At 43.6% G+C, this 12,931-nt stretch overlaps 1 protein-coding gene across 1 annotated transcript; it reads right to left on the reverse strand.

Moving 5' to 3' along the window:
* Nucleotides 1-4,199: 4,199 nt before the first annotated feature.
* LOC145423551 (uncharacterized) lies at nucleotides 4,200-8,851 on the reverse strand. The gene is made up of 6 exons (XM_080296191.1): nucleotides 8,589-8,851; nucleotides 5,552-5,697; nucleotides 5,226-5,290; nucleotides 4,580-4,741; nucleotides 4,393-4,497; nucleotides 4,200-4,306 (listed from the first exon to the last, which is right to left on the reverse strand). The coding sequence occupies exons 1-6, from the start codon at nucleotides 8,733-8,735 to the stop codon at nucleotides 4,266-4,268; spliced, it is 666 nt and encodes a 221-aa protein (XP_080152317.1). The 5' UTR covers nucleotides 8,736-8,851; the 3' UTR covers nucleotides 4,200-4,265.
* Between the last annotated feature and the right edge of the window lie 4,080 nt (nucleotides 8,852-12,931).

A 12,931-nucleotide genomic window follows, 5' to 3' on the forward strand; every position in this document is an offset into this window, starting at 1 on the left:
CCGAGGTGGACCGAAAACTGTGCAGGGAGAGTCTATCCAGTTGACTCCGCCTCCAATCCAACCAACCAGACGTGAAAGTGTTCTGTTTTGTTTTATTAGAATTTGTTTATTATTTCAAGTACATATAGAAAAATGGCAACTAGAGCTGCATAAATTCAATGGATACAACGAATTGCCAGAAGGAGTGATTACAGTAACAATATAACCACATAAATCAGAATCAGAATACCTGGGGGAAATAATTTTTTGTTACAAAACATACATAAAACAGAGATATTCTTAGTTAGCGTATTGTCTGTCTTGTCTTAATGTTGGTTTAAAATGGAGCACTGTAACAAAAAATAATTTCCCCCAGGGATCAATAAAGTATTCTGATTCTGATAATGAATGTTGACAGTGACATAGATGTGTACACATGTCTAAGTTGCAAAGTTGAGTGAAATGCTGCCTTTTAGATAAACAGAAACAAACAACAAAGGGTAAATATATTTAAAATAAGATAAGATGACCTTTATTAGTCCCACAGGTGGGAAATTTGTTTTGTTACAGCAAAAGTGCAAAGTTATGTAGCAGAAATTAGAAAACACTGGAATGCAATAAAATACAATAGAATAAAATAAAATAATATATACAATAGAATAAAATAGAATAGAATAATATATACAATAGAATAAAATAGAAATACAAATACTATATACAACTGAGTAGGAAAATACAAAAATACAACTTCGTCAGAAGAAGAATTGCATAAGAATTGCACATATAGCAGTCTTATTGCACATGTGTGGGTTAGTGTGTTTGATCAGCTGCAAAAGTCTTTATTGTGGAGTCTGACAGCAGTGGGGAGGAAAGACCTGCGAAATCTCTCCGTCCCACACCGTGGGTGCCGCAGTCTCCCACTGAAGGAGCTGCTCAGTGCTGTCAGAGTCTCCTGCATGGGGTGGGAGATGTTGTCCAACAGGGATGACAGCTTAGCCACCATTCTCCTGTCACTCACCACCTCCACTGGGTCCAGAGGCCACACCATAGAACATGGCTATTCAACTACGAAGTTAGTTGGGCCAGATTTTCAAACCAAGGAATTTATCTGGGCCAGATATTTTTTTTGAAGCCAGTAAGCAACAGATCATGATCAATTTCAAACCCACACAACTGTACTGAAAAACAAGTATTTTTTTTTATTCCTTTTCCCCTGTAAATCTGATGACCTCACAAATGCACACCAAAAGGTCCATTTAAAAAAGGGGGGCCATAACTAAACAATTTTTTGCACATTTAAAATAATAATAATAATAACAAAAAAACATTTTGATAATTCCCTTTCAAATTAAAATAAATATTTCGCTGACCACTCATTTTTCCTGCCATGGATGGAGCCCCATCCGTCACAAGTATACAGACACGCTTCATATCCAGACCATTTTCCTCAAAAAGAGCTGAAATCTTCTCAAACATTATTTCGCCAGCTGTGTGTCCCTCTAACGGTAGTAAGCCGAGCAATTTCCCATCCAAAAAACGGACATATACGCACAACTGTGCATTATCAGTTCTGTCTGTGATCTCCTGCTATAGACATTACATCAGTTTTCTTCAGGTCATCTAACAGCATTTCAAACTCGTTTGACGCCAGAACTTCAACTCTACGAATATTTGAACTGTCCTACAGGGGTACGTTTTTAATAGCAGATGTCACACTTACTTTAATTTATTCATCACTTTTCACCGCATCCACCACGGCCAGCATGCAGTATTTCACCGTTTCAGAATCTGTGAAAGGCCTTTTCTTCTTCGCCAAGAAGCAGAAAGGGAAGATGCTGCAGCTCTCTCTTGGGCTGTACAGGACCCTCACCATGGTAGTACAACTCCTGTTGTACTACCATGTACATTGGTAGTACATCTTACCATAATGTAATAATAATGGTAATAATTACAACATGGTAATAATCTTACCATGTTGTAAGATTATTAAACTCGGTAAAATGAATAAGTATTTGTCAGTCCAGGCAGGGTTAAACCGACAGTTTTCATTGTCAGTTTCATTTTGCGCTTTAGGAGTGAGAAAGACATGCTGTTGTCGCATCATATATTACAATGATTGTTTAATATGTTTACATCACGGTGCATTGTGGGTTAAATATTGCTAGGCTACTAGAAGTGTTGCATTCACAGTCTACACTACGCTGTAGGAATTTTTAATTTTTAAAAAAATTAATGAATGAATGAATTTTTTTGCGTTTTCTCTATGTTTCTGCCAGGACCACAGGCAGGGCCACTCGCAGGTTGCTTCTGGGCCGCATTTGGCCCGCGGGCCGCCATTTGAATAGGCTTGCCATAGAAGATGGCTGAGGCCACCACAGAGTCATAGAAGGTCTTCAGGAGTGGGCCCTCCACTCCAAACGACCTGAGTCTCTGCAGCAGGTACAGCCTGCTCTGCCCTTTCCTGTAGAGGGCGTCTGAGTTATGAGTCCAGTCCAGTTTGTTGTTCAGATGAACACCAATGTTTCAATTATCCATAATTCAGGGGGTTGTGAAGCTCATTTTGTAACCGGAAGGTCGCCAGTTCGACCTCCGCGTACACTGACGGCCTCTGACTGTAAAGTCATGTTAATGTCATGTTAAGCATTTTGTTAACAAGGCGACAGTGTTGGGGAGTAACGGAGTACATGTACCGCCGTTACGTATTTAAAATACAAAATATGAGTAACTGTATCCGTTACAGTTACCATTTAAAAAGGTGGTATTCAGAATACAGTTACTTTGTTGAAATAAATGGATTACACGGCGGTACTTCCTGTTTCATATGTTCGGCTATGCCCTCTCTATGTTTGGTAATTCCACGCCGTTGGAAACCCAAACAAAACACGCATTAAGAGGCTCAAATGCCCGTGTTTCAATCTCGCGTCTCATAATGACGTGAAGAAATATTTTTTTAAATGATTTAATATGAAGGCAACAGGAAGTGTTACAGGCATTGCCCTAAAGCCTGATGGGCAGTGTAGTCTGTGCTGCAGGGAGGATGGACCCGTGATGTGTCTGTGAGTGAGGGAGAAAAAGGAAAAGTAGGAGCTGTCACTGAGCAGAAACGGGAGCTGGAAGCATGTAAATATAATAATAACCACTGCAGCCAAACAGAGAGCCTGACGAGCCCAGCTGTAAGTAAGCTGTTAAGACTCGACTGTACACCGTGTTCCTGTTTCCTCTGAAACAATAAGTCCTGTTGCAGCAGCCTTTCAACGCCTCTCTCTGTCTCTGCTAGCAAAGTGACCCAGACAACAAAGTAAAGCTAGTTTTCAGCTACGAGCCGACACGAACCCGACGTATTAGCCAGAGGTCCCTTTACTACGGTTTGGAGCCGCTCACCTGTTTTATATACGCGCCGAATAGTTTTCTATACGAGATCGCTGCAAAAAGTGCAGCCTTACCTAATGTCCACCTACTGTTACTCATTTATGTTATGATTTAAACATCTAGCTGGTGTTGGTGTGGAGAGTAGCCTTCAGTAATAGTAATAAATCACATTCATGTAGCTGTAAAAAGCATGATAATATATTAAGTAATCCAAAGTAATCAGGATACGTTACTCTCATTGAGTAACGTAACGGAATACGTTGCAAAATATATTTTGGGGCATGTAATCTGTAATCTGTAGTGGAATACATTTTAAAAGTAACCTTCCCAACACTGCAAGGCGATGGGTTGATATCCTCCTTAGGTCCCTCCCTTATGAAGACGGTCCTTGAGTCATTTCCTCATTATCCAGTTACACTTAATGACTTAGTTGGTATAATGTTAAAATGAAACCCTCGCTAGAGTTCGTACCTTCCTCTGTCCTGTGTTTAACCATGCTAAGGCAATTCCCTTACTTAATACTGTAACCCCTAACACGCTGCTGGCCAAAGGTTTTTACAACACTTTTTAAAATTACTATAACTTTTGAACAGTTTGTGAAAGCAGCGATTCTGCGCTGTTTAGCGATATTAGAGTCATTGCTGTAATCCCAAGCACGTGTCACTCAGCCCTGGAGAGGCTGCTTCACCAAAAATAGCCTCTGTGCCAAGACTGAGGCCATGATTACAGCTCCTCAGTGATCGCTTCTGTTTGCTCATCTGCAGAAACCAGTGTTTGTAATCGCAGTCTGCAGACCTTTGGTTTTAAACCATGTTACATTAAAAAGCCCAGAATAAAAGATGCAGACACACTTTTTATGTTTTTGATCTCTTTACTTTCTCAGGTGAAGTCTTGGTTTCTGATGGTAGGTGGTTTCTCTAATTGGGAATCTTGATACCTTCACCTTCAGCACAGAAACCTGCAGAGAGAAACAGACAGTCGCATCACCTGATTCACCTCAGACTGATTTCTCAGATTCTAGTGCAAACAGTTAAAGTGAAGCACTTTTCTCTGGGTTGTAGATGAAGTCCGGGTCTCCGGAGAAGCCCAAGCATGTTGCCTGCTGCTTGAAGTGTTCCAGCTCCGGCTCCTTCAGGGTTGACTCTTTGCCTGCAAACAAAAACACTCAAACGGATGAACATTTTGGATTTTAAATGAGAATTTTAACTTCTGTGTCTAATTTTCGTCCTACCCAGAAGATAAAGGGAATGAGCAACGAACTCATCGCTGGCATCTATATCGATCTTCAGTAATTTAAGCAGACGTTTGGTGTTTCTAGCCGTGCTGTTTATCACGAAGACGAGGCAGCCGTCACAGCTCGGCAGCAAGTAGAACGAAGACGTGGAGTTGGCCACTGGGAACAGAAAAATTTCATGTAATAACAACATGATCTTCTGAAACAGGAAGTCCAACTGCACCTCGAGGACTGAAAACCTCACGTAGGAAAACGCCAGAGATCAATTTACAAGAGACAAATACACAATCTAATATTAAAAGACAATTAAATCAGACACAAAGAGTTTAACTGAAAATAACTTAGATGATATGCAGGAAAATGACACAAAAACCTGGGGATGAATGTACAATCATCTAAACAAAAAAGCAGCTAAAAATCCCCTAGAATGACCTTAGATAGAAGAAAAAAGAACTGAAAAATATCAAGCTGTTTGAATTAACCGATTTCAGAGAAAATATGAGTGATGGAAGAAACAATATTACTGGAAACAAATGAAAAAGTTAATCTAAAATGAGACAGAACAGGAAAAAGAATCATGAAAACTTTGCAGCTTTTATGTTGGAACTTCTCTGTAGTGTGTCAGGTCGAGTGGGTTGCGTACTTTCCACCGTGGCAGTGTTTCCTTCAAAGGTTACGTTCGTCGTTGAAGTCATGCAGGTTCCATTCCTGAGAACATCAGAGAGAAAGAATAAACTCACGCCCACTTCAGAAACTCTCTTGCCCTCAGTTACTGTCTGTTGCCTGCTACCCCCTGCTGACCTCTGTTATGCCCCGTTACCATTTGCTTCCCTCTGTTGCCTCTTATTACCCCCTGCTGCCCCCTGTTGTGTTGTTACTGTCTGCTGCCCTCTGCTGTCCCCTGCTACCCTCTGGTGCAGGATGGATGGGCTTAATGGTAACAGATGTTGATGCATGTGATGAGCTCACATCCTGTTTTCCTGCAACATGACGACCTCCCCAGAGCGCACTGGTGAGGCGCTGATCTTCACCCAGGAGCTGTCGGTCAGGTTCAGGAAAGCTTTGTAGACGTCGTGACTGGTGTAGCCCAGCAGGAAGTTCACCCTGCCATACATCTGCACAGACAAGGAAGTGGCCTAGTCAGCTGACACGCTGCCTGCTACATGAGTTTTATTAAATAAACCAAAAACATGACAGCGCTTCGTATCCTGTTCTTCCTGACCCAACAGGAAGCTGTCACACCTGAAGAAAACAGATCCCTGTTTGAATCTCACTGACCAGTCAATAAGTCACTAATCATAATCAACAATAATAATAATAATCAATCGACAATCACTATTACTGACAATAACTAAATAAGACAGGAGAGGGCGCTGTCTGCACACAGTGGTTAGCACTGTGTCCTCACAGCAAGGAGATCTGGAATCTCCCATCTGGCTGGGTTCTTCCTGTTTTCATGTTTTCTCCATCCACACACTTCTCTGTGTTAGCCCTGCCACAGGCTGGACACCTGTCCAGGTGTGCCTGCTTCCTGTGATAATGGAGATAGATGTCAGTCTCCCTGCGACCCTGACTTATAATGGAAGTGGAAGAGAATGGATGGGTGGATTTTATGTAATTTTACTTTTAGCCTTTTGATACTAGTCACATTTTTGGGGTTTTAGGGCTCGACTTCTGTTGTTTCAAATGTGCTTCAGTCACTCAGGAAACATGAAATTAACAATGCTGAGCTCCATTTTTGTGGAGCCTCAATTTTATCCCACAACTTAGACATTCACATTACTCACACTCTCATAACACATACATGTACGATCTTGGGGGTGGGCACGCTACACGGCATCCAGAAGACCATCAGGGTGTACACCTCACCTCTGGCGCCGTTGCCCACCTCTCAATTTTAAATACAGGTAGACACTGAGGGCTAGCAGGAGGGGCTATGCGCTTACCTGCTGCTCTCTGGCAGGTAGCTCCATGCCCTCCTGGGATTTAAATGCACCTTAGAACACACATGCATCAACACTACAATGAGCGGGTGGAGGGAGGTTTGGAGTCTTCTCCCACCCCCGTTCTCTGCTGCCTGTTTGGGCGGGGGGGCTAGGAGGAGGAGTTGACCGTCCGACTGCGGTCTGGAGTGTGGGGCCTTCCTGCTGCTGCGGAGTCGGGGCAGTCTGCTTCTCCCCACCCCAGGGAAGAGGGTAACACCACCTGGGTCTGGGTGCAGTTCCCCCCTCCAGGGGCGTGGGCACCTAGACCCGGTTTGTAGAGTACGCTTGGGGAGTGTGATCGTGTGTACAGCGTCTCTTTATGTCTGTCTCCACGTTGGTTGAGTGTGGAGTGAGTGTATATGAGAGCATGAGGGGGGGAATGGATGTTTGTGTCTGTGTGTGCCTGTATGTCTGTGTCTATATGTCAGGTTGGGTATCAGACGCCACCTCTCTGGGGACATCTCAGGCCCTCCAAGGTTTGGAGGCCTATCTCCACCCACCACCACTTCCCCTGCCAGTGACAGATGCCCTCAGACATCGGTGCGTTGGTGGTTCTGTGTCTGGGGGTGGGCGTCCAGTTACACACCGGCTCACTCCTGGTGGCTGCTTATCGGCGCCTGGAGCCTGGGGCTCGCTCGGGCCACTTCGGGGGTGGGGTGCCCTCGGCCTCTCGGCCTGGGGCTCGGTCACTCTGGCGCAGCTCACGGGCGCGTCACTGCAACCCCCCCTGGCTTCTGCTCCGCGGCTGCTGAGTGAGCCCTCATCTGGGACTCTCCTCAGCTCTTTCTGGGACAGTGGCGCGGCTGCCCCTCTGTTGGTCTTCCTTGGTCTCTTGTGTTCTGGGGGCCTCTGGATGTCTGGAGTTTTGATCTCCTCCATACCTGCTTCATGCCCTGGAGGACGGGGCTGTGGCCCCCCCACACCCTCTAGCAGATCATTACATGAAGGAACCTTTTAAAAGACAAGCGCGTCCATGCTCACAGGTGTACACACGGGTGCTCACACACACAAACTACACCCTTTTTGGCTCCTACCTCAAAGCACACTGTGCGCTGTCAATCCTACGTGCTGCACAATAAAATAATAATAATAATAATAATAATAATAATAATCTTCAGTTCTAAGGTCAAATGGCGGAGAGTCCCAGATAATCACCTGAGCCACTAATCAGGTGATTAGAGGATCATCAGGGGTCCTTTTGTCCCTCTGTGGGGGGAAACTCCCACTAGGTTTATATCTGGGACTCTCCACCATTTGACCTTAGAACTGAAGAAGCTTCTCGGATGAGAGGTGAAACGTCTTCAAGCAACTTAAAGAAGTCCAGACGCTTTTCTTTGAAGCTCCTTAGACTACGATGACCTGGATGACTGAGAACCTTCACAGACATATTTACTGTTATATTCACATAGATAATCACGATGATGTTGTTTATTATGTTGCTCTTTTTCTTTGCTTGTTTTCCCTTTTTTCTTTGTCAACAGGTGACCCAGGTGATTGATATTTGTATTTTTTGTCTGCTTATTTTGTTGGCTTTAGTTTTTTTTATCCCCGTCCCTCTTCCCCGCTGTTTTTCTTTCCCCAGTCAAGTCTGTCCCGTGTGTAGCAAGTGAAAATAAAATAAACAGTAAAAGCAAAGGTGAATCAAACAGACCAATACAGCACGGTCCATTTGGTAAAGTAAATCTGTTGGGCATCTTTCTTTGCCTTTAGACAATAATTCTGATGGCAAAAGAACCAAATGGGACAGGTGAAAAAACATTGTTAGTGAAAACCAAATATTCTCCAACAGCTTCACTCAGCCACTTCAAAGTGCAAATAAAAGTGTGTAGTCTACATTTGTAGGCAGTTTAATAACCAAAGTATTTTATCCATCCTGCAGTGGAAACTAAGATGCAGTTATTTAATGATGAAGCTGTAAATCAGTCTGAACCTCCACAGCAAACAATGACTTCAGCACCACGTTCACCTGTTAACTCCACAGCCCACCCCACAGACCTAGGCAGCAATCAGAGGAGTCTTACCACAGAGGGGTCTTCCATAGACAGCGGCGTCACCAGCGGTTTGCATTCCTCAGGTGTCAAAGCCGAGCTGCTGAGAACCAGCGCTGCAAACAGGAAATGGAAGCGACAGTTGAGCCACAGATTCATAATGCTGATGGTGGCAGACATGTCACCAAGTCTGAGCCACTCAGTTTTTATACGAGCTGCAGGAGAGACAACCCTGCAGGTTTACACTGTTTGGACACAAAGGTTTTCCTGCGCACAGTTCAGATGTTTCTGGGCCTTCTGTGATTTCACAACCTCTGTGTTTGTGTATCGATCTCGCTCGGGTTTGTTTAAGCAGCCATCAAGGACATTCAGACTGGTACTCGGGATAACACTAAACACAGCCTGAACTCTGCCACCACTGCTGCCATCGTCAGTCACAGCGACTACAGCAGAGACAGTGATGATGATGATGATGATGAGGAAGGACTGCATCACATTTACCGAATTTTGTAAAACTGCTCCAGATGACTTATGGTCCGGGTTTTACCTAATGCATAACACTTGGTTGAAGGTGCAATGAACAGCTTTAGATCCCATTAAATGCTCTGTCCATGAAGCCAGATAACACACAGCAATGAGTTAAACTGCAGACATGCTGTGGAAGAGAGACAGAGGTTAATAACAGATATGATTCAATTCTATGATCTAATCTGTTATTATTCTATATTATTATTATTCTATGATCTAATCTATTAATCTATTATTACAGGTATCATTACTGCTAAAGGAGGCCGAGGAGTAGTGTTAAGATTCAATATTGAGGAAGGGTACAAGAGGTGATCGAAGAATAACCACACCAATCCGTCCGGGTGAAGTCAAACGATGATTTTAATGAATACACGCGTGGGAAGACAACTCTGTACGCAGACAGGAAGTAGTCTTCGACTTAATCAAAGCATGAACAGATATTTTATAGCATCAGGGTTTGTTTACTGACGCCCCTTCATACGTCACAGACACATTTTATACATAGATCAAATCAAAACCACAACGACTTTTGACACAGTTTAAAAGAACAATTGTCTCCTATCTTCACAACAGGTGCTTCCTGTCACTGCCGGATGCTCGCAGCAGTTCTGCGACAAACTGCTCTTTGCAACATCAGCAAAACATGATTAAACTTTCACCTATAAATGATTCTCTAACTGAGTGTGTGTGTGTGTGCGTCTGTGTGCTAACCACAATTGCACCCTGTTTCACCTCGCGACTAGCTCCTGACCCCTCACCAGACAGAGAGACAGAAACCACTCTCGTATATGTAATAATCGAACTGAAACTATGGATATGACTTTTCACCCAGAAAACCATCTTCTATTTTCATGGCTTGGTACTTTCCGTTCTTATCTTAAAATGAATTGTTCCTCTTTCTTGCCGAGACAACAAGAAACGGTTCCTCTGAATAAATTTAACTCTATGTGTGTGTGTCACGACCTCACATGCTCTTTGTGTCACCTCTTCACCTACTGTCTGTGTCTCGTCCTCAAATGCTCTTTCTCAATTCACCTGTTGCACTTCTGACCTTTTACCAGACCAGAAGCTCACTGAGACTATGTGTATGTCTTCTACTAAATAAATGTTTTAATCAAGAACCTCTACTAAACATAATAACTGTGTGCATAAGCATCTTAAGGCCTTCTTAAAGCTATCTGTTACATTGTTAAAGCAATGATCATACTGTTGCTTAAAATAACTTCCTGCTTGTGCAAACTCTCTGCAAGCCTGTTTCCTGTCAGCCTGTGACTTTTAGCCTTTCTGAAAGACACACACTGTTCTACCCCTGAATCAAGAACCTCCAGATTTTATTATTAATGCAATGGTAATGATGACAATTATTTAACTATAGCAGTAAAATAATTTCCCTTCTCGACAGTAGCTAAACATTTGACACAATGAGCAGGAAAGTGCAGGAGGGACAGGTGAAGTAGCCATGCTGCTAGCGAGTCGGCTACAAGCTAAGCTAAGCTAGCAAAACAGTAAAGACAGTGAGTGAATAAAGTGAATAGAATCAGTGAGTTAATCAACAGAAAATGTGCTTTGAATGATGCACGTCAAGATCACGCTATGAAATAAGATGTTGTTGATGTTGTTGTTTTTTTAATTAAACTGACTACACCGATTAGGTTCATAAAACCACCACTGTGTGTTGGAACAGGAACAGGAAGTGCTGACCATACAGACACACACAGCCCGGGCTCAGGTAGGGTGCAGGAAACGGGTGTAGAAAGACCTGCCTGCTCCCCGCCCTGCTTGTCTGTGTTAAACATGCCCTACAGGGTGCATGCGTTGGTGGACGTGAGCGTATGAGGTGTGAATAATGAGTATGATTGCATGAAACCTAGAGTGCTATTACAAATTAGGGGACAGTTGCAACATAAGCACTTGACAGCTTGTCAACAGTCTGCCCCCCCCAATGTATAAGGTGCATGTAAAATTGAGCCCCAGCCACCAACCTCTGGGTAACGCACCTGTCCCCCAGGGTCCTGTATGTGGTGGTCTGTAAATACTACTTTATAATTAAAAAGGAGGGACGGGTGGCTGCACAGCACAGCGAGCAAAGCCAAAGGCCTTCCAACTGTGGCCTGTGTGGCACCCCACCCAAGACCCTACATGTGTCAGAGGAAGCGGGCGGGGGTTGGGAATGCTTAAGTCTGGCAGCACTGATGCCAGCTATGTTGCAACCCGTGTCAGCAGTTAGGTGAAAGGCAATCTTGGGATTACTCATTAGCTAAATGCCAGTGACAAATAAAGATTGTGGGGCACAGTGCAAGTGGTGTTTTCCAGCTGCACACAGAATATTATAAAGTGGAGTCTGAGCTCAAAAAGACATTTTAAGGACATGTTTGTGTCCCTGCAGTACGTAAATCCAGCCAACAAAGGGTGTGTCCCAATTCAGGTACAGCTAGACCAGTAGATGTTCTTGGTGTGCAGGCTGTGATCAGCTGACCTGCTGCTCTCTGTGCATGTACACACCTGGATTCATCCAGATGTGAGCAGATGTCCCCTGAGCTGTCCTGGCTGATTCCATCCTCTACACTGACACTGTTGATGCTGTCTTTATATCAGCTAACTGTGACCATGAATCCACAGCCACTGTGCACCAGTCACACACTGGTCTTTACTGTAAACCAATCAGAGTGCAGCAAACTCACCTGTATATCCTGCGCTGACCTGCAGAGGATTCTCATGCAGTCTTTAGATAACACAGTCAGTCTGTCTCAGTTCGTTTCAGTCCGTCCTTTAACACTAAGCTCTCTCCTTCTTTATCATCTGTCTCCATCTCTGTCTTTTCTCTCCCTGTCAGATCAGCAGCCGGACTTTAGCTGCAGCACACTGTGAGACAAACTGCACACACACAGTTTGTGTGTTTGCTGATGTTTGTTCAGCTCATAGAAATGTGTTTGTGTAAACATGTAGGGAGTAAAAGTAAAAAGTGGTCAGAAAAAAAGCACTGAATCACAGATACCTGAAAATTATACTTTAGTACAGTCCAGAAGTATTTGTACTTTGTTACTTGGCAGCTCTGCAGGTTAGCTGTATACTTTGAGGTCTAGCCTATCCCGAGGTTCATGGCAGGGTGGTGGCTGAAGAATAAACTTTTAAAAATATGTACTCCAACATAACCAAGGGTCATATATATGAGAAACAGAGAAAAGTGCGTTACGTTTACAGGTTTGAGGGATTAAAGTTCTGGAAAAGCAATTAAAAAGCACAGAATTTCCTCCCATTCCCTGCACAACATGAAAGTAACACTCTGCATGGCTTCAGTAAAAAAAAGACAGAGGTCAGGGGTCACTGCCCCAGAGATACACGAGTATTTCTGTATGCTTTGCATCCAGTTTAATCAGAACAGTTTTTCAGTATTATTTATTATGCTGTTAAGCATGTTATGAAGCGTTTATAATATCTAACATTTTACTAGCATCCCTAGGCGTGTTTGTTTTCTCCACCCTCACAGCCTGCTGCCCACAGACGAAGGTTCTTGTAACAGCTGGTGAGCACTAGAGGGCGCCAGAGCTCCAGCTCCAGACACGAGGTGAACCCGTGAGCTCAGAGCTGCTTCCTCTAATGACACAGGCTCAGAGGTTATCCTCCTCCTCCCCATCATCATCACCGTGGACCACCATGTCTGCTGACACACTCACACATTTCTTTTTAAACAGCGTACATTTGAAAACCAGAAGAGCCCACAGTGAGTTACACAAACATGTTTTTGAACTCATTTTGAGAAAAATGTTTAATCTGGTTTTCTAAATTAAGCTTAATTCATCCCAACGAAGCGAGAGTGCAGTGAAAATGTGACAAACAGGAGAAACATA

The sequence above is a fragment of the Astatotilapia calliptera genome, chromosome 22, assembly GCF_964374335.1.
Source record: "Astatotilapia calliptera chromosome 22, fAstCal68.1, whole genome shotgun sequence".
Taxonomy (NCBI): Eukaryota; Metazoa; Chordata; class Actinopteri; order Cichliformes; family Cichlidae; genus Astatotilapia; species Astatotilapia calliptera.

Coding starts and splice junctions, on each gene's coding strand:
- LOC145423551 (XM_080296191.1), bottom strand. CDS start 8,735: ATGTCTGCCACCATCAGCATTATGAATCTGTGGCTCAACTGTCGCTTC. Junction 5,698..8,588: donor CTATGGAAGACCCCTCTGTG/GTAAGACTCCTC, acceptor TTGTCTGTGCAG/ATGTATGGCAGGGTGAACTT. Junction 4,498..4,579: donor TCATTCCCTTTATCTTCTGG/GTAGGACGAAAA, acceptor TTTTGTTTGCAG/GCAAAGAGTCAACCCTGAAG.